At 50.3% G+C, this 24,083-nt stretch overlaps 1 protein-coding gene across 7 annotated transcripts in view; it reads left to right on the top strand.

Annotated features, from left to right (window-relative positions):
- The window catches only part of ZBTB40 (zinc finger and BTB domain containing 40), a 93,743-nt gene that overhangs the window by 48,480 nt on the left and 21,180 nt on the right, over positions 1-24,083 (top strand). For 5 of the 7 annotated variants that reach the window (XR_012897351.1, XM_075906661.1, XM_075906658.1 and 2 more), the window contains 8 exons: positions 1,490-1,623; positions 5,688-5,856; positions 9,598-10,011; positions 10,622-10,828; positions 20,806-20,970; positions 21,493-21,707; positions 22,977-23,139; positions 23,511-23,597. Coding sequence is in view for 6 of the 7 variants with exons in the window: in XM_075906661.1 (XP_075762776.1) it covers positions 1,490-1,623; positions 5,688-5,856; positions 9,598-10,011; positions 10,622-10,828; positions 20,806-20,970; positions 21,493-21,707; positions 22,977-23,139; positions 23,511-23,597 (1,554 nt within the window). In the remaining variant the exon portion in view is untranslated. The remainder of the gene's footprint in view (positions 1-1,489; positions 1,624-5,687; positions 5,857-9,597; positions 10,012-10,621; positions 10,829-20,805; positions 20,971-21,492; positions 21,708-22,976; positions 23,140-23,510; positions 23,598-24,083) is intronic. The other 2 variants (XM_075906659.1, XM_075906663.1) reach the window with 2 other exon arrangements.

The following is a 24,083-nucleotide window of genomic DNA, read 5'->3' as shown; positions in this document are numbered from 1 at the left end:
CAACACACACAACTTACGCCTGCCCGTGTTTCTTTGCCATTTTCCTACTTTAAAATGCTTTTCTTTCCCCAATTCTCACCAAATTAGAACATAGCTCAGCTGGCTGACTCTCAGTGCTGGGAAAGAGTGAAACTGACTGTATACACACTTCCATCAAATGCATCAAGTCAGCGCACTTGGAAAAACTAGAGAAAATGCATTTATCCTGTGATCTCTTCCACTGACAATGATCTTAGGCACTGCTGGTTACAAAAGCGGGTAGGATACACTCAGAGAAGTGTGATGATTGTTTAAGTTCACTATGTTCCTTTAAGAAATTCCTTCAAAAGACCCAACTCATCTCACCTTGCCCTGCAGAGTAGACAAGCATTGAAAATAGGGATGTAAAAGACTAGTCGACTTACCAGATAGTCTTGACTAGTCGACTCTCCACCCCCTTTGCTGCCTCTATAACATAGAGGCAGCAAAGGGGGAGGGGGGTACTTCAAAGTGGCAGCGCTACACAGCTGATCCACGGATCAGCTCTGCGACAGCTGCCCCTTTAAAATGCCGCTTCTGTGCCTTTCCAAGGGGCAGCAGTGGAGCCCGGGGGCCAGATGGGGACTTCACAGCTGATCCCAGGCTCCCCACGGCATTTCCCTGGAACCCAGGATCAGCTGGGGAGTCCCCAGGTGACTCTGGGCTCCACAGCTGCCCCTTTGAAAGGTGCGGAGGCAGCAGTTTTAAAGGGGAAGCTGCTACACAGTTGATCTCAGCTGTGTGGCGGCTTCCCCTTTGAAACTGCTGCCTCCATACCTTTCAAAGGCGCAGTGGAGTCTGGGGTCAGCTGGGAACTCCCTGGCTGACCCTGGGCTCTGCGTGGCACTTCCCCGGATCCCAGGGTCAGCTGGGGAGTCCCCATCTGATCTCAGGTTCTGTGCGGAACTGCCAGGGTCAGCTGGGACTCCCCAGCTGATCCCTGGCTCAGTGTGGCACTTCCCCGGAACCCAGGGTCAGCTGAGGAGTCTCCTGATGATCCTGGGTTCAGGGAAGTGCTGTGGGGAACCCGGGGTCAGCTGGGGAGTCCCCAGATGACCCTGGGCTCCTAGCAGCATGCAGAGTAGCATGGAACCCGGGGTCAGCAGGGGACTCACAGCTGGGGACTCTTGTGCATTTCAAAGCAGGCACACTGCGTGCAGCCTGGAGTCAGCGGGACGTGCTGCTGGCCCGGTTTGCATGCGGTGTTCCACATTCCTCCTTTCAAAGGAAATTCCATCGACTAGCCAATTAACCACATTTAACATCCTTAATTGAAAACTGTCACTCCTGCTTTATCTCCAGTTGTTGCTGGATGGTGCTTTTGCAGCCACAACTAATGGCACCAAAGCCTGCACCTTTGTCCTTTGTCCTCCTCCAACTCCTAAAGGGAACCATTCCCACCTGGCAGGGAGGGTCTGAAATGGCGTAGACCTACAGAACCACCCCATTCTTTTTATCTTCTTTCCTTCAGTGGCCACAAGTGAAAGTACAGCCATTGAAATAATACTGCGGCACAGCAAGCTGATCTCAGAGGCCATCAAGCAGAGCGCTGGACTGGAGGGCTTGGCTCCAGGAGAAGTGGGCCTCACAGAGGCAGTGAAAGAGGTACTGACAGGGTAGTAAGGCGGCTCACAGCTGTCCTCTGCTTTACTGTGATGTGTGTTCCATGATGTTCCATCCTGATCCAAGTTGACCCCGCTGAGATGAGTGGAGCCAGGGCATGCTGTTCTCAGAGCTGCCCTTCTCTTAGAATGAGGGGTGCCAAACATTTTATGCAAGGGATGCATGCAGCATAGGGCCTCATTTGAGCAAAATGTGACCGTTCGCCATAAAGTGCCTGTTCTGCTCTGCAAAGTGGCAGAGATGCCTCATGGAAAGCACAGCTGGCAGCTAGCATGGTGTGGGTTGTGCTGTGGGTCAGCAGCCTCCAGACTCCTGTGACACAAGTGAAGTGTTCCTACGGGGCATGCTGAGAATGCAGCTCCGTTCTGGCTGAGACTGATGTGGAGGAGTTTAGCTGCCCTGTCATGCTGGCAAGCTCACCTTGGCGTTCACCTCTAGGAGAGAGAATAGGCCACATCCAGCCTGTAGATAAAACTGAACAAGGCAGAAGCATTTGCTGGGCTCCTTCATGGCTGGCTGGCGAAGTTCATTCACAGGGCAGCCTGCAGCTGATCAGCTCCTGCTCTTGCCAATTGCTGTTGTAACCTCTGGGGATTTGGCGTTATTTAGACTGACTGTAAATATTTGTCAAAATGGAAAGTTCTCTCAAGCTGCAGATGACCTAATAACATCTTCAGCTCTCTGCATGCTGTTACTTATGCCGTGCATACTTCGTGTTCCTATGGCCAAGATGAGCTACAGTGGATATGGTACCATAGCAGCAGGGTTAAAGGGGAAGAAATGCCCAAAGGTCTGTGGAATGATTTGGCTTTAATGTCCTGTAAATTATAGCACATCGGGGCTATCCCCCAGTGAAAGACCGGAGTTCCCAGTTAGCTGACAAAGTCATTATCCTCAAGAAAAGTGAGCTATCGCAGATTGTACTAGTCCCTGATTCCTTGCAGTGGCAGCAGTGCTAGTTTGGCTTAGTCCAAAAGTAGCAGTCAAGCACTTGAACTGCTGTAACCTTTTCTTTTTTAAATCCCCTGAAGCCCTTTCAGCTGGTGCAGTTAGAAACTAAGTAAAACACAGTATTTGCCAAAGGAAAGTCAGCATTGAGGAGGGTTTGGAACACACTGATAAATTAAACAGTATTAAGGCACCCAGACCAAATGATGTTCAGCCAAATGTTCTGAAGGAGCTCAAATACAAAATCGCAAAACTACTGAATGTGGTATATCACCTGCCTTTGAAATCAGCCTCTGTTCCAGATGCTTGAAGGGTGGCTCATGTAACATCTATTTTTAAAAAAGGCTCCGGAGACAATCCTGGGTGTGACAGGCCAGGGAGCCTAACTTCATACCAGACAAATTGGCTGAAACTGTAGTAAAGAACAGAATGATCAGACACATAGATGAACACAATATGCGTGGAAGAGGCAACATGGCATTTGTAAAGGAAAATCATGTCTCACCAGCCTATTAAGGATGTCAACATGTAGATGACTACACGATTAACCGATGAGCCTGGGCTAATCCTGTCCAATACACACATTTTCTCCCCCTTGCTGCCTCTGTATCAGAGGCAGCAAGGGGAGGGGGAAATGGGAGATGGGCCTCCCTCATCCTACCAGAGGCAGCAGCGTGGAGGGAGAGGGAAGCAGGCGGGAGCAGATACACGCAGGAAGCCGGCTTTTAAGCTGGCTGTCCACGTGTGCTGGCTCCACAGACCCACCTTCCCTCCACCCCACTGCTTCCCACAGAGGCAGCAGGGGGGACAGGCAGGAGCCGGTGCTGGGGGGCGCTGGCTTAAAAGCACTGACTCCTTGGAAGTCTCTGTCCACGGGGAGCTCAGATCCCCCACACTGACATGCCACTCCTGAGCTGCTGCCATTGTATCAGAAGCAGCAGTGCAGGGTCGCAGTCGAGAACTGAACTGTACAAGGAGCTGGTTTTTAAACTGGCTTCCCTTCTGGACCAGCTCCCGCCTGGCACCCCATGCTGCTGCCTCTGATAGAGGCAGCAGTGTGAGATGGCAGGGGTTCCCCAGGAGTGGGGCCAGGAGCACACCGGCTGCTGGCCCCGCCCCCAGGGACTATTGAATAGTCATGTAATCTCTAAATCTGATGTGATTAGACGACTATTCAGTTACACACTATCGAACAACCCTACATCCAATTAGAGTTCTTTGAAGGAATCAGCAAGCATGGGGATACAGTTGATATAGAATACTTGGATTTTCAGAAAGGCACTGACAAGGATCCTCAGCAAAGGCTCTTGAGCAAAGTAAGCAATTGGAATAAGAGGGCATGTCCTTGCCTCGGTCATTAAATGGTTAAAAACTAGAAAAGCAAGAGTAGAAATAAATGGTCAGTTTTCACAAAGAAGAGAGGTAAATAGTGAGGCCCTCCAAGGATCTGTACTGAGGAGTGCTATTCAGCATATTCATAAATGAGCTAGTCAATTTGCAGATGATACTAAGCTACTGAAGATTAAGTCCAAAGATGACTGCGAACAGTTACAAAGGGATTCAGTTGACTGGGTGACAAAACGGCAGATGAAATTCAGTGTTAGTAAGTGCAAAGTAGTGCACATCGGAAAAAATAATCCGGTCTATGTAAAGAAAATGATGGGATCTAAATGAGCTGTTACTGCTCAAAAAAAAAAGTGGTATTGGAGTCATTGTGAAAAGTTCTCTGAAAACATCTGCTCGATATGCAGCAGCAGTCAAAAAACCTAACACTACTAGGAACCATTGGGAAAGGGATTGATGATAAAACAGAGGCCATCATAATGACACTATGTGACTCCATGGTATGTACACACCTTGAATATAGTGTGGAGTTTCTGTTGTCTCAAAAAAAAATCTTAGAATTAAAATAGGTACAAAGAAGAGTAAAAAATGGTTAGGGATATGGAACAGCATCCATATGAGGAAAGATTAAAAAGGCTGGGACTGTTCATTTTAGAAGAGAAACATCTAAGGGATATTATAGAGGTCTATAAAATCACAAATGGTTTGGAGAAAGTGGTTCACATAATACAACTTAATTAACAAAATTAATAGGCAATAAGTTTAAAACAAACAAGAGAAGGTACTTCATAGAATTTGCTATCACCCTGTAGAACTTGTTGCCAGGGAATGTTATGAAGGCCAAAAGTATAACGGGATTAAAAAAATAATTAGAGCTGTTCATGGATAAGTCCATTGATGGCTATTAGTCAAGATTGTCAGGGATACAACCCCATTCTCTGGCATCCCTGTCCTTCCAGTTGCCCGACGCTGGAACTGGGGTTGTGTCTAGACTACACCTCTCTGTCAACAGAGAGAGGTAGATTGGGCACGTTGAAATTTCTAATGAGGCAGGAATTTTTTGAGGAATACAAGATCTTTCAAAAAAGGGTTTATTTTCAACAGGTCCCCATCTAGACTGCCATTTTTTTGCTTCGTTTCAGAAAAAAGTGGCAGCCATGTTTATGCTAATGAAGCGCGGGATATTTAAATCCCTGCCTCATTAGCAATTTCGACGTGCCTAATCTACATCTCTCTGTCGACAGAGAGGTATAGTCTAGACACAGCCAAAATGAGGTTTACAGGATCTTTCGAAAAAGGGTTTATTTTCAAAAGATCCACGTCAAGACTGCCGGGTTTTTTTTTTTTCGGAATAGCTCCATTTTGGAAAAAAGCAGCAGCCATGTTTATGCTAAGGAAGCACGGGATATTTAAATCCCTGCCTCATTAGCAATTTCGACGTGCCTAATCTGCATCTCTCTGTTGACAGAGAGGTGTAGTCTAGACATACCCTGGGTGACCACAGAGATCACTCACAATTGGTCTGATTTGTTCATTGCCCCCAAAGCGTCTGGTGCTGGCTGCTGTCAGAAATGAGTTATGCGGCTAAGCGGGCCATAGGTCTGACCGAGTGTGGCTGTTATAGTCTGAGCTCTGTGGCAAAAGGCCTGTTCTTCTGTTTCTCCGAAAGGGGTCCAAACCAAACTAAAGCAAGTACAGGAATGAAAAAAAATCATTATCTGCCATGTGACTTCTTCTCTCCTGTGTTTCTGTAGCTGCTCAGTATTTCCTCTCAGAAGGAGAGTTCAGAGGCCTCCTTGAAAGCAGCTCTGAACACTGCACAGGAGAAGTCTGTTCCTGCCATCAAGATCTGTCAGCTGTTATGCACTGTTCACGAGTCTTTCCCAGGCCTACAGCCAGTGATGCAGGAGCTTGGGCACGTGGGTAAGAAACCTGCAAATGCCACTCCAATTCGATTACACCAATCTGTGGTAATTGGAGCTGTGTGTGGCTTTAGTGTTGGATCACAGTGTATAATTGCTGTTTGCCCAAACTCTGTATTGTACAGTTAGAATGGAGCATTCAGCAAAAGTGTGTTTGGGAACCTAGCACTTGGATTTACGTATGTCCCCTGGTTCCAGGAAATGTACTGTAAGGTCATTCCGACATTAGTAGGTAGATGGATTGGTTGGTCTAATACATGTTGACCATCTCTAACTTCAGTGATTCACCCAGTATCTTTGTATGTGATTTCTGGGCTAGGTTTTTCTTCAGGAAAAACTCAGGTTGTTTATTTTCATGTGGAGCTATCTCAGCCTTAGCTGTTCATGTGAGGATCCATGTAGATCTCTGTGTTTGTATTGTAAATATATTAACCATCTCATAGGTTCACCTAAAAGATATTAAAATGTGGTTAATCAACTAGTCAACTAATGAATAGGCACTTCCACATTCCTCCTTTGAAATGTACAAGAGCCCCTGCTGGAACTCTTGTACATTTCAAAGGAGGAATGTGGAACTCCGCATACAGCCTGGGGCCAGGGGGGAAGTCCCGCTGACTCCAGGCTGCATGTGGCATGCCTGCTTTGAAATGCACAAGAGTCCCCAGTGGGGGCTCCTGTACATTTCAAAGCCACGGAGCCTGGGGTCATCTGGGGTGTCCCCAGTTGACCCTAGGCTCCACGGCAGCTTGCCCCTTTGAAATGTGCAGCAGTGGAGTTTTAAAGGGGCAGCCCCGCCGCACAGCTGATCCAAGGAGTCCCCAGCTGACACTGGGTTCCAGGGCAGTACCGCGTGGAACCCGGGGTCAACTGGGAACTGCTGAGCTGATCCTGGGTTCCAGAGAAATGTCGCGGGGAGCCCGGGATCAACTAGGGAGTCCCCAGCTGATCCTGAACTCCATGGCTGCCCCTTTGACTCTCACAGAGGCGGCATTTTAAAGGGGCAGCCCGCCGCACAGCTGATCCGCAGATCAGCTGTGCAGCAGCTGCCTTGGATCAGCTGTGCAATGCTGCCACTTTGAAGTACCCCCTCCCCCCGCCTTTGCTGCCTCTCTGTCTCATAGAGGCAGCCGGGGGGGTGGGAGATATCGACTAGTCAACGAGTCAAAAGACTATCTGATAAGCAAATCCTTAACATCCTTAGATAAGAGTATTGTCCAGCACAAGTCTGTGGCAGCAGGGCTTTCCTAGAGCACAAGGACGATGCAGTTTAGTGGTGGTGGTTTGAACATTCAAGATATTTTTCACACTATATTCTTAAATTGGCTCCATTCCATTGAGCCAGACCACCCAGCAGGACACAGCCAGAATGACCATGGTAGCACCAGCATGGCTGAGGCTGTTCTGATTCTCAGACCCAGCCACCCTCCAATAGAGAGAGGATATCTCAACAGATGGGCATATCCTCCATCCAGATCCAGGGTGCCTTAATAGCATGGCTCCTGGCTGGGAAACATCAGTAGAGTCTCTTCAGCTAGATACAAATGCTCTCCCCAGTAGAAAGGACTCTGACACTTACCTCTGCCAAGTATAAAAGATTCACACTCTGGACACAGCAGTGCCAGTTATTGCCATCTCTGCTTCAGATAGCAGGGACCCTGCAGTACTTGCTCTCCCTGAGGAGCTCCCTGAGGGTCCCCCAGCAGCCCCCAAAGACCAAAAACCAGATAAAGATCAAAGGCTTCAGGCCAGGCTTCTTGTCCAATGAAGTACAATAATAGTTGTCAGATTCTACCAAACCACTTGACAATGGACCATCTCTGTCAGTGCCAGGAACGCAACACGGCCCCCTCAGCTGGACAGAGACGGCTCCCTTGAGGTACATTTTTATACACAGGTACAAACAAGTTACACATCACTCCTGATGTACAAGGTTGACACCCTCTTACATACCCTGATCCACCCATTATCTTGTATATTGGGGTTTGATCACTATCTGTCATGCTGTCAATTTAGACCCTGTCCTTAACCTGGGATGGTGTGTATGTTATTTGTGGGGAGTGTGATAGTACCAAGATGTTTCTTTTTGAGGTGTTCTGTTGTGACCCCTCTGGGATGTGCTTACAGCCTGTTGCAAGTACTTATTAGGTATGAGTGTTCCTGCAATATCAGCCCTGTTCTTGCAAACTTCTGTGAGCAGGGCCTGCCTCTTGCTCACAACTTCACTTTGCTTTATATTAGCAAAGTCTTTATCACTGCTGGCTGTAAGGGCCTCAGGCCTCAGACCTGGCCTGTGATACATGGGCTTATATTTCAGGCCCTCATCTTTCTACAGAAAGGCAGTTTATGGAATATATTTGAACAGCACCTCTGAAAGGGCTGCAGTTCCTGGAATATGAATAACCATTTCTTCTTTGCTGAGTGCTTGTCTATCTCCAATTCAGTGCTGGTGTCAGGGAGTTGATCTGGTCTGTGGGATGGGAGAAAGTAGAACTTTAGTGGGATTGGGAACTGAAAGAGGTGAGATGTAGGTCGTGTTCCCTGTAAGCTGAGTGCTTGGGCAGCTCCCCAGGAGAGGCTTAGGTGCTGACCATCTGATTGTTAGAGCACCCACAGCTGGCAGCATGTGTTTCTGTTGGTAATACACATCTGCATATGCATTGGTGCACATAACAAAATTTGTTCTACATATAGATAGAAAAAAGTAGAAGGAACATTGTCTGTGAGCAGCGTTAGAGTTTATTTTACACTCATTACATTTCCAGTATGCCACAGATGGACACCTAAATGTCAGAGTTAACGGTGCATTGCAGTACACGGGTAATTAATCCCTCTCTGCTGGTTTGCAGGCTTTCTGCAAACAGGTGACATCACTACATGGGTGCGCTCAGTTGTGTTTGCAAGGTTCGCTCCATAACCTCAAACATTAGAAACAAATGTCCAAAAATGCACCCCGGAGTTCCTGAGTACACGGCTATGGCAAAAGGTTAATTCTGCACTAGTTTCCATGGCCACAGATTTGCAAGATTTTACCTATAACGAAGAAGCTAAATGACTGTTTTGTGTATTTATTGCCTCCCCCACACCTATTATCCCAGAGGGTTTTCCTGGAGGCTGGAGTCCAGTGTGCTTTTTGGGATTGTGCTGTTGTAGGGGCTTAAAACACTGTGATCATCTCTGGAAAGGAGGTGTCAGTGAGTCATTTTAAATCTACCCAGAAGAGCATGAGGCACCCCAGTCTTAGCCTGTTTCTGAAAGGGCATGCTAACATGCTAGAGAGGAATTCCTGGACCTTACCCTGTTCAATTAAGGGATCTGCACCCATTTTACATGAAAAATTCAATCCTGCCTTATCTCTGGAGCCACCAGGGGGCCATCATAACGAAGGCCTCAAACTGCAAATATTTATGCAAACAATAATTTCACTCCTGGGCCCTCAGGTCTCTGCAGCTCCAGTTTTCTCATTGGTGCTAAAATGGGAGGAGACTTTCTTTTGCACTTCTGCCCACGTGCTCGGTCACTTTATGGAAGCCTCTGTAGACACTGGCATTTTTGACAGAGAAATTCAGGCCTGATTCTCCACTTCCTTGCACCTGATATTGTTCTTGCTCCCTGCACCAAGTGGGTGTGAAGAGCTGCCATTTGGATGTGACACATCCCTTTGCACCTGGGCAGCTCTTAGTAGACACAGGGTGAGCACATGGAGCTGTCAGTACGCACTGAAATGAGCATGTTGTCCACACAGGACTCCTGACAGAAGGACGTGGGGAGAAGGCTGGAATCAGAAAGTGGAAGGTGAACAGTGAATCCCAGATCGAAGCTATGGACAAGGAGGAGGAGAAGCCTGGGAGTGCAAGTGCCAAGGAGCAGAAGGAGCCCCAAGAGAAAGCTCCCTCCAAGAAGAACTTTGTCTGCAAAGCCTGTGATAAGAGCTTCCATTTCTACTGCCGTCTTAAGGTGCACATGAAGCGGTGTCGCGTGGCCAAGGGGAAGCAATTGCAGTGTAAAGAGTGCAATGAGATCAAGACCACCAAGAAAGAGCTGGAAAACCACCAGCTGGAAGCCCACGGAGGGCCTGGAGCTACAGCGACAGCCAAAAAGAAGAAGCGGCTCCCAGTGACATGTGACATCTGTGGAAGAGAATTTGCTCATGCTTCAGGTAGGACTGAACCTGAAGAGACTCCACGAGCAGCAGGGGAGGAGGGGTTTAGATACCAGGCCATGTTAACGGCACATCTGAAATCAGAGCCTCCTCCCTCATGTATGCACTGGGGACGCGGGAGATTGAGAAGCCCTGGGCTGCCCCGTTCAGTTCTTTTCACCCGCACTGCTGATTGCCCTAACGTCTTCTGCTTATCTTAATGCATGCTTGTTTTCTGCCATTGCATGAGCCTCATGAAGGAAAAGTGAGGATGCTGGCAATTTAAAAGGCCTCCAGAAAATACTTGCACCGTGAGATGGCCTGTTCAGTTCTTCAGCTGGTGGTAATGAAAGGGCTAAAGGTTCTCAGTACGTTGAGTTCCTTTTCCTCTTTCCCAGTCCCTTAGCCTTCCTCTATGGGCAGAGGAAGCTCACTGCCACGTCTTTCATTCCTCTCTCAGCAAGTGGCAGCTTGGGAAGCCATTTGGGCCTGCTGTCTGCTAAGAATCAGCAGCCTTGGTGTGAAGTTAAGCAGTTACCTGGTGATGTAGTCAGGGCTGGAATGGGGTATTGCTTTGGCAAGGCCTTTGTGCCAGATGTTAACTGCTGGCTTTGGTGTCTGCCCTTAGGAATGCAGTACCATAAGCTGACGGAGCACTTTGATGAAAAGCCCTTCTCCTGTGAAGAGTGTGGCGCCAAGTTCGCAGCCAACTCCACCCTGAAGAATCATCTGCGGCTGCACACTGGAGACCGCCCCTACACGTGCAAGCACTGCCTCATGACCTTCACACAAGCCTCTGCCTTGGCCTATCACACCAAGAAGAAGCACTCGGAGGGTGAGCCTGCCTCAGCCTTCTACCTCAGGACCTGTCTGCTGCTGTGTGCGCTTGAAGGAGTGTGACCAGGCAATTGAAACACAGGAGCACCCTGTAGCGTGGGAAATTAGCAGTGGGGCATGCTGGCGCCAAAGTAGGATTCAGCCCTGGGGTAGTATTTTGAGTTTTGCTTGCTTGTTTCTTACAAGTATGAGTGAACCAAGGGGTCCTTACAACACTGTGCATGTTGCTTTTGCCTAAGCCAGATGGGTTGTTAGTATAATGGGAACAGGTAGCGCAACTAAAATGTTATTGGCATAGTTACGCTGACCATACGGCCCAATATTTCCAGGACAGTCCCGAAGTTAAATGCTCTGTCCCGGTGCCCCATCAAGTAGTGAAGTGTCCCGGAAAGTCCCACTGGACATTTCACTACCTGATGGGGACACGGCTTGCGGGAAGAAGCGACCAAGGAATAGCTCCATGCCATTGCTCCTCAGCACCCTGATTCCTCCCCCACCCCAGCAGAGCACATAGGCAGCTCCATTGGCCCTTTACCGGCAGGCTGCTGGGCCAGCTTCCAATGGCACACGGCCCCTCCTTCCACCTGCAGGGTCCCAGTCTGGTGGCACCGCCTCCTCCTCCTCCAGGCAGCTTGTTAGCACAGCGGCCACCGCTGCTGGGGGTCCAGGCGGGTCCAAGCCAAACCCTGGCGGAGCCACTTACAGACCTCCACACCTTGGAGCGGAGCCCCCGCAGGAGCTACATGGAGCCCAGCTTGGGCACTGTGGGGCACACTCGGGCTTGGCAGGTGTTGGGACTGGAGCAGAGGCCACCCACGGTGCTACTTTTAGTACCACATTCCAGCCCCAGCTGCTCCCAGGGTGGGACCACGTGCCCGGAGAGGAGCAGAGGCTGCCCATGGTGCTATTTTTAGTACCAAGGTCCCAGTCCTTGCGGGCAGCCCCAGCTCCAGCGGGAGTCAAGCGGCAGCTGCACGAGGCACATTCCAGCCAGAGCAGCCTCACTGGAATGGGCCTCGAAAAATCCATTGGGGACCACACAAGTGAGAAGCAAAAAAACTCCTCCCAAAACCCCCAACCCTCACTGATATGGCCCCCAACTGAGACACCTCATTCTCCTGCACTCCAGCCCCATGAGGTGAGGGAAAGGGGTGGGAGGACTAAGGTTCAGGGCTTCCCTAGGCCACGTTTACTTTTCTGGGGTTCCAGAGTTAGTGGATTTTGTGGACCCCCTTAGGCTCTGGGGTGGAAACAAAAATGAGGGGCTCAATGTGCGGGACAGGGCTGCCAGCGAGTAGGATAAGGATGCAGGATCTGGGTGGGAGGTGGGGTGCCGGGTCTGCGCACTTGACTGTTGCTGCCTTGCTGACGGGTTGTCCTTTCCAACTCCAGTTTACTGGCTCCTCTGCCTTTGTCCTGTCTCCCTGCCTACCCGCCTTACCCACTGAGAATGGGATTCTATTACCCACAGTAGAGGTTGGTGCAGATCGTTCCCTAGGTCCAGCTGCTTCTGGCATCACCGTGTCACTGCCCAACTACCATCTTACTCTGTCTCTCAAACAGACCGTCCTGTGTTCCCTCTCTCTGCCTATGGATGGAGCCCGCTCTCCTCCTGTCTTCTGGGCCCGCAGCTCCGTGTCTGTTCACTCCTCCTTGGCCCTGATTTTAGTCCTTTGCTGAATCACTGCTTCTCCCTCTCCGGTAAACCTGCCCTTCCCTCTCCCGCCCCCCTGCTGAAACCCTCGTCCCCACCTGAATCATCTCTTGCCTTGATTGCTGATGCTTTTCCTGCTTCTCCGATCTGTTGCAAGCACAGCTCTGACCTCAGTGCCCACTCCTCTGACCTCAGTGCCCACTCCTGGGAGCCCTTAGTTGGCAGCCTGGGAGCCCTTAGTTGGCAGCCTGGCTTCTGCCTCCCGTACAAATTCCAAGGACTTGCTGGGAAGGCAGCACGTATTGGTGTCCCCACTAGTCCCTGCGTCTTCCCTCATTCTTGTCCCAGGCCTCTGCTGCTGTGTCTCTTCCTCCTGTTCTCAGCTTTATACCTTCTATGCCAGGGGTGGGGACCTCTTTTGGCCCACAGAAAATCAGTCAGGGGCAACATACGAGTGAGAAAAAACAACCAACCAACCAATCCCTCATGGCCATAGCTCCCAGCCGATGAGCAGAAAAGAAGAGAGACACTCACCTCACTCGTACAACTCATGGCGACGAGTCAGGGCTTCCACTGCTAGTTTGGCTCTTCATCTCTAATGGGTTGGCCACCCTGGTGTAGTTGATACAGTTTGTATCGACTACACGATTAGTTGATAAGGGAAAGTGCTCTGTGCCAGCTCGCACCAGTCCAAGACCTACCCCCACTGTGGCTCTGCAGTTTAAATGTAGTAGGAGCCAGGCTGCCTTTGCACCCAGCTCCTGCTACATTTCAACTACGGCTCTTACTACTACATTTAAAATGCAGAGCTGCAGCAGTCCTGGCCTAAGGATGTTAAGAAGTGGGTAATTGACTAATTGTGTACTGGATACAATTTGTATCGAGTACACAATTAGATAAGGGGCCCCACTGATAGAGGCAGCCACGGGGAGGGGGCAGGTGGTACTGTGGAGATGATGCTGGGGAGATCCAGCTGATGCAGAGGCAGCAAGTGGGGAAGCGAGTAGTTGAGTATTCGACTCGACTACTCACGTGTCTAGGTGGCGGAACAAGGAGCAATGGTTTCAAGTTGCAGTGGGGGAGATCTTGGTTGGGTATTAGGAAAAACAATTTCCCTAGGAAGGTGGTAAAGCACTAAGGGTGTGTCTAGACTACATGCCTCCTTCGACGGAGGCATGTAGATTAGCCAGATCGGAAGAGGGAAATGAAGCCGCGATTAAAATAATCGCGGCTTCATTTAAATTTAAATGGCTGCCCCAATCTGCCGATCAGCTGTTTGTCGGCAGATCGGGGCAGTCTGGACGCGACGCGCCGACAAAGAAGCCTTTCTTCATCGGCACAGGTAAGCCTCGTGAAACCAGGTTTACCTGTGCCGATGAAGAAAGGCTTCTTTGTCGGCGCGTCGCGTCCAGACTGCCCCGATCTGCCGACAAACAGCTGATCGGCAGATCGGGGCAGCCATTTAAATTTAAATGAAGCCGCGATTATTTTAATCGCGGCTTCATTTCCCTCTTCCGATCTGGCTAATCTACATGCCTCCGTCGAAGGAGGCATGTAGTCTAGACACACCCTATGATGGGTTCCCTGGGGAGATGGTGGAAGGAGTTGGTCCTGCTTTGATCCGTGGGTTGGATGAAATGACCTCCTGAGGTCTCTTTCAGCCATAATCTATGATTCCAGCCAGCTCTACTCATCAATGCTTCTTACATCCTCTATCATAGAATCATAGGACTGGAAGGTATCTCAAGAGGTCATCTGATCCAGTTCCCTGCACTCACGGCAGAATTAAGTGTTATCTAGAGACTCCCTGATCCTGACACATGGTATTGTTAGCCTGTCTGCGGTCTTGCATAGCTTTCCTGGTCTCATGGAAGCTTGTAAGCTTCTCTCAGCAGAGAGTGCTGCTGTTTGTAAAGCATATTACAAACTCGTGGCACAGATTAGTTGACAATAATGATTCTGTCTTTAGACAGTTAGTGGTTCAACAACCTGCATGGTAGCGGTACGGATGGTATGGTCTGTGTTCACGGTCAGAGAGCACCCCCCGTTTGTGCACGAGCATTTGTGGTTCTTCTTCGAGTAGTGTCCCTGTGGGTGCTCCACTGTAGGTGAAGGGTCACCCTGAGCCTCAGATCGGAGCTTTCTATAGCAGTTTCCCCTGTTGAGCCACGCATGCCCAGGAGGCGTCTCGAGCCCTTCCCGCCTCCTGAGGAGCGTGACTCAACCCCCTCCCTTTCAGTTCCTCTTCAACCGCCCTCGCCTGCGGACGGAGCAAACAGGAGCTCCCTGTCAGACTCTCTGACTACCTTTTTTCTCCCTAGTTTAGTTATAGTTCTTTCCCCTGATATCCCAAGTTACCTTCCCTGTTTCTTTAAAAAAAAAAAAAAAAAAAAATAAGAATTTTTAGTAATAAGGGAAATACACTTACCTAACCCCCCCCCCCTCGGGGGGGCTTGAACCGCCTCAGACCGGGTCTCGGAGATACCGGAGCCTTCACAGCTCTTTAACACAGAGAAGAAAGAACAGATTTAAAAAAAAAAAAAAAAATCTTAAAGAGGAGAGAACCGGCCATGTCCGCCTCCTCAGGCTTTAAAAAATGCGACCAATGCCGGGACCCTATGCCGGCTTCGGATGGTCATTCGAAATGCATTCGCTGTTTGGGGGAATCTCACTCTCCCCACAGCTGCACTCATTGTAACTCACTCACGGCGAGAGCCAGGAAAGACCGTGAGCTCCGCCTAAGAATGATCCTATTCGAAAAAGCCTTGCAGCCCGCAGAACAAGCGGGAACGCGCCAAGAGCCTCCCCCTCTCTCCAGAAGCGAGCCAAGGGGTAAACCCTAACCATCCCGCTCCTTACCAGCCTCCTCCTCTCCTAAACATGGAGGAGAGGCGCACCAGACCGGGAGGACGCCTGCCACAAAGGCTTCGGGGCGATCCTTCCACTCCGCACCGGCATCGGGGCACGCCACTGCTGAGCGGCCCCGGGAGCGTTCAAAACAGCCGGCACGGCAAGAAAAGCCGGCGCCGAAGCAAACCGCGGTGCCGCTTCAAACAGCGGCACCGCTTTCAACCCCACAAGCTTCCGCGGCGCCGAAAGCCGCAGCACTACTTAAAGCTACGGTGCTGACTAAAACCACGGCACCGCAGCAGAGTGACCCACAGCCTCCCAAGCGCCCGGCACCACCTCCAGATAAGCAGCAGGATGCTGCACTAACGCTGCCACAGCAAACTGACAGGCAGCCAGACGACACTGCTATGGAGCAGAGCCAGCAAGAAACTCTCTCACACAGCAGTCTTTCTGCTCAGTGTCTGCCTTCCACACCCTACTCACCTGGGAAGTCCCCATCAGGGCTATCCCCTCCCAGGTCTACACCAATCTTATCCGGCCGAGACGCTCCCCTTCCTGAGGATAATCACCACACATCTTATTCCTCGAGGCACCCATCACCTAGGCAATCTCGCTTTTATGACTACGGAGCCCCACCACAACAGAACCCATGGCACCCGTACTGGCCTTACCCACCCCCACCTTATCCACAATGGGGACCCTGGGAACACTGGGAATCACGTGGACAACGCTCCCCAATTCACTCCACTCCATCCCAGAGAAGCTTATCTCGGCCGCAGTCCCTACCTCCAGCAATTCTTTCGGATGAGGAGGTAGACCGAATCTCTGACAATGAATCAGACACTCATTCAATAAATGTTACACATTCTGATGCTCCCAATACACAATCAGATGAAGCCGTAGTTCCATCAGATTCTGCACCAATTGATGACCTAAAACAATTCCAAGATCTATTCAAGAGGGTTGCAATAAGCCAGAATGTTTCCCTGCAAGAGGTCCAGAGGAAACAATACCAACTGCTAAAAAATCTCCATCCCACATTACATAGCAAGATTGCCCTCCCTATAGACGAGGCAATAATGGAGACCTCGGAAGACCTCTGGAAAACACCTGCATCCATTCAACCAACGAATAAAAGAATCGATAGGAAGTACTTTGTCCCATCAAAAGACAACGACTTTCTCTTCACACACCCACAACCTAACTCGTTAGTCGTAGATTCAGCACAACAACGTGCAAAGCTCCCACAATACAAGTTGGGCAACGCAGACAAGGACCACAAAAAGCTGGACTCCTTTGGCAAGAAGGTATACTCCTCTTCCACCCTACAACTCAGAATATCGAACTACTCTGCTCTTTTAGCAAATCATGACTTTGACAATTACTCGAAACTGAGAGAGCTGATACCACATCTCCCTGAGTCTAAAAGATCCATCTTGAAAACAATAGTTCATGAGGGCCATATGATCGCCCGCACTGCTCTCCAAACCGCAATGGATGTTGCTGACACCGCAGCCCGAATTACAGCTACAGCGGTGGTCATGCGTAGAACCTCTTGGCTCCAGTCATCAGGAGTTCCCCGCAATCTCCAGCCTAAAGTAGAAGATCTGCCATTCGACAAGCGCAAGCTGTTTGCAGCTACTACAGATGAAATACTCCATAACAGCAAAAATTCCAAGTCCACACTCCGCACGTTGGGCATGTACACGCAGCCCTATAGACGTGGACGATACACCCCATATAACTCATACAACCGATACCGATATGGGCAATACAATAGACCACAGAGGCCCTATGAAGACACTAGACCAAGGCAACGAGGTCCCAGAAGACGCCACAACCAGGCCCACCCACCAACTACCCAACCATCTAAACAGCAAATTTGAAGATTTGGTCGAGGGCCTGCGACACCCTGCTTACGATCTAGCACGACTCCAACATGGCCATCTGTTCACCCATCGTTTGTGCCCATTCCTTCCTCAATGGGAATCCATAACATCGGACCGCTGGGTTTTGGAAATCATTCGAGTGGGCTACACCATCCCTTTCACCTCTATCCCCCCTACCCTTCCCCCTATCCCGTCCCTCTTCAGGGACCATTCTCACGAGACCCTTCTGAAACAAGAAATCGATTGACTCCTCCTCATCGGAGCAGTAGAAAGGGTACCCCGAGAGTTCCACGGGAGAGGGTTTTACTCGAACTATTTCTTAACCAAAAAACGAACAGGGGGCTGGAGACCTATCTTGGACCTCCGCAAACTGAACAAATTTCTCAAGAAACAACATTTCAAGATGGTCACACTCTCCACAATCATTCCTGCGCTAGATCAAGGGGACTGGTTTGCAGCCCTCGACCTCCAAGATGCCTATTTCCATATAACCATTCACCCCTCCCACAGACGTTACCTGCGCTTCATGTTGGGACCAGACCACTTCCAGTACAGGGTTCTTCCCTTCGGCCTCTCATCAGCCCCGAGAGTATTTTCGAAGGTACTGGCTGTCGCGACGGCGTATCTCAGACGACAAAATGTCATCATATTTCCCTATCTAGATGACTGCCTCCTAAAGGGATCCTCGTATGCCGAAACAGCCTCTATGATACAGATGACCACGACCCTCCTCAGTCGTCTAGGCCTTCTAATCAACCAAGACAAGTCAACGCTGTATCCGGTTCAAGACATAGAGTTCATTGGTGCACGCCTGGACTCAGTGACAGCCCGGGCATACCTACCTCAACAACATTTTGCAACTATGCAAGAAATTATAAATGGGATGCTTACAGTTCCTACCACCACAGTACTTACATGCCTCCGACTAATGGGCCACATGGCTTCCACCACCTATGTGGTCCACCATGCTCACCTGCACTTTCTATGTCTTCAACTCTGGATGGCAACCGTTTATATCCCATCACGGCACCCTCGAAACAAAACGGTTACTATCCCACCAGACGTGCTGGGATCCTTACGATGGTGGACAGTGCCAAACAATCTTTTGACAGGGGTTCCATTCCAACAAACCGAACCCACTATCCAAATCACCACAGATGCTTCCCTGCTAGGCTGGGGGGCACATATGAACGGCCACGAAGCTCAAGGCAGATGGTCCCCAAACGAGACACACTTACATATCAATCTCCTCGAGTTGAGGGCAGTAAGGAATGCCTGTGCACACTTTGCCTCTGACATCGCCAATCACACAGTCCGCATCCTAACAGACAACATCTGCACAATGTTCTACATAAACAGGCAGGGTGGAGCCCGCTCCCGCTCTTTATGCGCGGAGGCTATTTGCCTGTGGAACTCGTGCATCCGCAACCAAGTCACCCTCATAGCGTCCTACTTGCCCGGAGTGAACAACATCAAAGCGGACTCACTCAGCCGAAACTTCGCCTTGAACCACGAATGGGAGTTACTTACGGAGGTGACGAACTCAATTTTCCACCAGTGGGGATGGCCATCGATAGACCTCTTTGCTTCTACCCAGAACACCAAATGTCCCGCTCACGTGCGGGACTTGGCAAACACTCTCTGGGAGACGCCTTCCTGATCAATTGGACAGCCTCCCTACACTACGCCTTTCCTCCCATACCGCTCAGCCCCAGAGTCCTGCGCAAGATCCTGAGGGACAAAGCCCTAGTCATCCTGATTGCGCCATCATGGCCTCGACAAACCTGGTACCCATACCTTCACAGGCTAGCGGTCCAGCCTCCTTACCCGCTACCGTACCGGATAGACCTACTATCTCAGGACGACGGCAAGATATTGCACCCACAACTCAATACCCTGCATCTTCAGGCTTGGCTTCTCTCTGGTTCTCAGAGGTAGAAGATCGCTGCTCCTAGCGAGTAAAGGACATCCTCCTCCAGAGCAGGAGACAGTCTACTCGGAAAACTTACCAACAGAAATGGGCACGTTTCTGTCACTGGTGTCAGCGAGTCAAAATGGAGCCCCGTGCCTCACCATTAGATACCATTCTAGATTACATTCTGGACCTTAAAGCATCAGAACTCTCTATCTCCTCCCTGAGAGTACACCTCTCTGCAATAGCAGCATTTCATACACCAGTAGATGGATTCTCCGTTTTTAACCACCCTATTACAAAAAGATTCCTCAAGGGACTCCAGAATGTATACCCACCACATAGGACTCCACCCCCTTTGTGGGACCTAAATCTTGTTTTGAACTACCTCACCAGACCTCCCTTTGAGCCACTGGCAACAGTGCCACTTCCTTTCCTTTTTATGAAGGTCTGTTTCCTCTTAGCCATCACCTCAGTCAGGAGGGTGAGCGAACTTGGAGCGTTAATGTCAGAACCTCCTTACACAATTTTCACAAAGGATAGGGTCATACTTAGACCCCACCCCACCTTTTTGCCAAAGGTCGGTACAGAATTCCATATTAACGAACCGATCGTGTTACCTACCTTTTTCCCAAAACCGCACTCGTCGCAGACAGACGCCAGCCTGCACACTCTGGACATCCGGAGGGCTCTGGCCTTCTTCCTAGAAAGAACAAAACCATTCCGTAAATCTGAAAGACTTTTTATCTCCATTGCTGAACGATCCAAAGGCACACCGATATCATCTCAACGAATCTCAAAATGGATATCTACATGCATAATTAAGTGCCACTCTCTGGGCAATAGACCGCTGATATACCCACCAAGAGCACACTCTACTCGAGCCACGGCTGCCTCCACAGCCTTTCTGAGCAATGTCCCCTTAAGAGACATTTACCGGGCAGCGACATGGTCTTCAGATCATACCTTTGCTAAACATTACGCCATTCTTCCACAACTTAAGAGTGACTCAGCAGTTGCCACGGCAGTGCTCTCCACCACTGCCAAACACTGACTCCGGCTCCCTCCAACCATATACTGGATACTGCTTTGTAGTCACCTACAGTGGAGCACCCACGGGGACACTACTCGAAGAAGAAAAGGGAGTTACTCACCTTGTGCAGTAACGAGTGTTCTTCGAGATGTGTGTCCCCGTGGGTGCTCCACGACCCTCCCTGCCTCCCCTCTGCTCGGAGTCGAAATTACTCGGGCGGAGACGAGGAACTGAAAGGGAGGGGGTTGAGTCACGCTCCTCAGGAGGCGGGAAGAGCTCGAGACGCCTCCTGGGCATGCGTGGCTCAACAGGGGAAACTGCTATAGAAAGCTCCGATCTGAGGCTCAGGGCGACCCTTCACCTACAGTGGAGCACCCACGGGGACACACATCTCGAAGAACACTCGTTACTGCACAAGGTGAGTAACTCCCTTTTCTGATTCCTGCATCTCGGGGGAGGATTGCTTTGGTCTGGAAGTCTGTGTTGTGTGCAAGATGTTGGTCCCATGAGAGCTTTTGTGTTCCGTAACCTCCTGCCTTCTCTCCTGAGAGGTGAACTTACATTGTCCGGAAATCCTGTCCCCTTTCTCAGGGCCAGCTGGAGAAGTTCCAGACTCTGATCTTGGCTTTCACTGCAGGAAAGATGTACGCCTGCCAGTACTGCGATGCAGTATTCGCCCAGTCCATTGAGCTGTCCCGTCACGTGAGGACTCACACTGGAGATAAGCCATATGTCTGCAGGGAGTGTGGGAAAGGATTCAGGCAGGCCAATGGGCTTTCCATCCATCTGCGCACCTTCCACAGTGAGTATCTGAGCCCTGCCATGGTTCAGCTAGAGTCCTACCCTGACCAGAGACCTTGGAGCTCCTAATGTCCATCAGAACAAATGTCTGCGTTCAAGTGTTTGTTGCTCCAGACTACTGCAGTCCTTGCTTCATGGGCGCTGTGAATGGCTGCAGTCTGGTCTTCCGCAGCTGCTTGCATAGTGGGACTTTCCCTCCTGAGAAGGGAAAGGCGGTTGTTATGAAGCTTTCCATTCTGGCCCTGTGGGTGGGATCTTCACGAGGAAACGACAGCACTATCTAACAACACGGGCCAAGGGAAATTGGGGCTTCAAAGGGCCATCTGGGATAAGTGATGGGAAGAAAGGGGAATGATACCTACCTGCAAAGATCCTAAAACACAAATGTTTGCTACTGCCTGGAAATAACTAGCCTCTCCTCCTCTCTTGCTCCCCTCTGTGCTGCCTTTTCTTGGTACCTCCTCATCTGTCTGTCTTCCTCTTCTCCCCACTCCTAATTTTCACCACCTTTTTGTGAGAGCAGATATCGAGGATCCATATGATTGCAAGAAATGTCGGATGAGCTTCCCCACCCTGCAGGAGCATCGCAAGCACATTCACGAGGTCCACTCCAGGGAATACCATCCCTGCACTACCTGTGGGAAAGTCTTCAGTGCTCCGTCCCTTCTGGAGCGCCACATGGTGACCCATGTTGGAGGGAAGCCGTTCAGCTGTGAGATTTGTGACAAAGCTTATCAGGTGGGCTGGGCTTAGTGCACATGTTTCGCCAACCCCCAAAGTGCTCTAATGTGTGTATTACTCCACCCCTCCTGCATACCCCATTGCGTGCTGCTTCTCAGAGAGACCTCTCACTGGAAGTGTTCGATTAGACACTCACACGGCAGTCCCTCCGTTGGAAAAGAGACCAAACTTCTTATTGCTCACAGCAGGATAATCCTGTCACCTGGAAAAAAAGATACAAACAAGGACAGTAAAAATCTGTAGGCTTTAAAAATGTGTCAGTTGCAAAGATTTAGATGAATTTCTGCCCTGAACTCCAGAATCTGAGCCTTGACTTCAGCATAAAGTTTCTAGCTTTCTTGGCTGCTAAGAGCCATTCAAATGGAGTTTCTCATTTTGCAAATGGAATTCCTGGTTTGTTTGCGGATCCCAAATGAGACTGCGGGGAATGGAAGTTCAGTCCCAAACGGGGGCCCTAATGAAGAAGATGGGAGAGATGTAATAGTGCTGGGCTTTTCAGAGCTGTGGGATGATTGTTTTAGCGCTCATATGCTCTGTAAGTGCCTCTCAGGATGCTGCACTGCTGACATGAATGAGTTACAGGGCACGACCCCATATTGGGTCACTGAATGTCAGGTACTGGGCAGGGTAACCAGGTGACCAGCAGGGACGCTAAGGCAGGCCTCCCACCTGTCCTGGCCAATGGGAACTGGGGGGCGGTGCCTGCAGGAGGAAGCAGAATGCAGAGCCACTTGTGCAGCCACGTATGCAGAGCCACTTGTGCAGCCACGTATGCAGAGCCACTTGTGCAGCCACGTATGCAGAGCCACTTGTGCAGCCACGTATGCAGAGCCACTTGTGCAGCGGGGCACAGCATGGTCCACCGTGCCAGGACAGTCATGGAGCCTGCCTTAGCACCCCACTGGGCTGCTGATCATGAGCCGCCAGAGGTAAGTCTGCACCCCAGCCCCCTGCCAACAGCACTGCCAAACTGCTGCGCTCTAAATCCCCAGCTCCAGCTTGGAGCCTGCACTAGTCAAAAGGCAGAATTATGTTGGGTTGCGGGTTGTTCCAAGTGTGAAAACCACTGAGTTACGTAAGACAAGTGAAGTACTGGCTGTGCTGAGTGGCATAGGAGGGAGCTAGGCTCAGAGCAGATGAGCAGTAAGTGTCTCTTACCCTTGAGCGCAGTCACTGTATTCACGTCCTGAGCACAGCCTGTTGCTGTCACGTTACCCTATAGAACATCTTCGCTGTTGGAAACGTATTTGATTTCTGTCTTTACAGCAATTGTCAGGGCTGTGGTATCATAATCGGACACATCACCCCGACGTCTTCGCAGCTCAGAACCACCGCTCGTCCAAGTTCTCCTCGCTGCAGTGCAGCTCCTGTGATAAAACCTTCTCCAGCACTACTGCTCACAAGAAGCATGTCAAGGCAGAACATTCGGGTAAGAATCCAGCACAGTGTGTCCAAAGTGAGCTACCTGAATAGCCCTAACCTGGCAGGATTGTGCACAGCATCGTCTCCTGAGATAGCACTACATTCATTGAGTCCCTTCTAACCAGCCTCCTCCAGTGAGTCCCCTCGCTAGGTATGTCCGCACTACAATTAAACCCCCACTGCGGGCCATGGCTGGTTCCAGATCAGCCTCCCTGTGTTGCGTCATCTCTCCCAAGATGCTGCTTGTTACTGCAGTGAGATGGGCTCTTGCTGCCATGACTCCCTTGAGAGCTGGTGTGTGCTGGTCAGAAGCCCTGGCCCAGAGGGAGTGTCTGCTCTAGAAGGAGCCTACACCTCTCCCCGTGCTCTTGTTTTCAGATGTGAAGTTCCACGAGTGTGAGAAGTGCAACGAGCTGTTCCCCACACTGGCTCTGCTGCAGGTCCATGTCAAGTGCAGGCACTCAGGTCTTCTTTTTTATTATTTGTATTCCCACAGCACCTAGGGAACCCTGTCATGGACCAGACCCGCCTTGTGTGAGGTGCTGTACAACCCCAGATCAGAGCGCTCTTGTCCCAGCCAAGCCCAGGACGGGACTCCTGTTGGGTACAGAGCAGATGGGGGAGTACATGGAAACCTTCCAACGCTGCTGGTCTCAGCACACCGGAAGCCTACCTGTTGTCCGGTGATTTGTAGGCATCATGGCACAGGAAGGTTTTAAGGAGGGATGAGAAGTAGCTTTGCTGGTGTTTACAGGGAGCTTCTCCCAGGCATGTGTGTCAGCGTCAGGGAAAGCACAGAGTCTTGTGTTTGAAAATGTAACAGGTAGGCAAAGGATGCTGGATCATGAGCCTGTCAGAGATGGGGTCCACATCTCAGCAGTGAGAGAGGGAGAGCGGGGTTAGGCTGTGAAGGGTCATGGAAGTGAAGACGTGTGCTCGACATGGAAGAGA

This window comes from Pelodiscus sinensis, chromosome 23 (genome assembly GCF_049634645.1).
Source record: "Pelodiscus sinensis isolate JC-2024 chromosome 23, ASM4963464v1, whole genome shotgun sequence".
Classification (NCBI taxonomy): domain Eukaryota; kingdom Metazoa; phylum Chordata; order Testudines; family Trionychidae; genus Pelodiscus; species Pelodiscus sinensis.
Note: the sequence above shows the minus strand (reverse complement) of the source record. Positions and strands in the feature narration are given on the sequence as shown.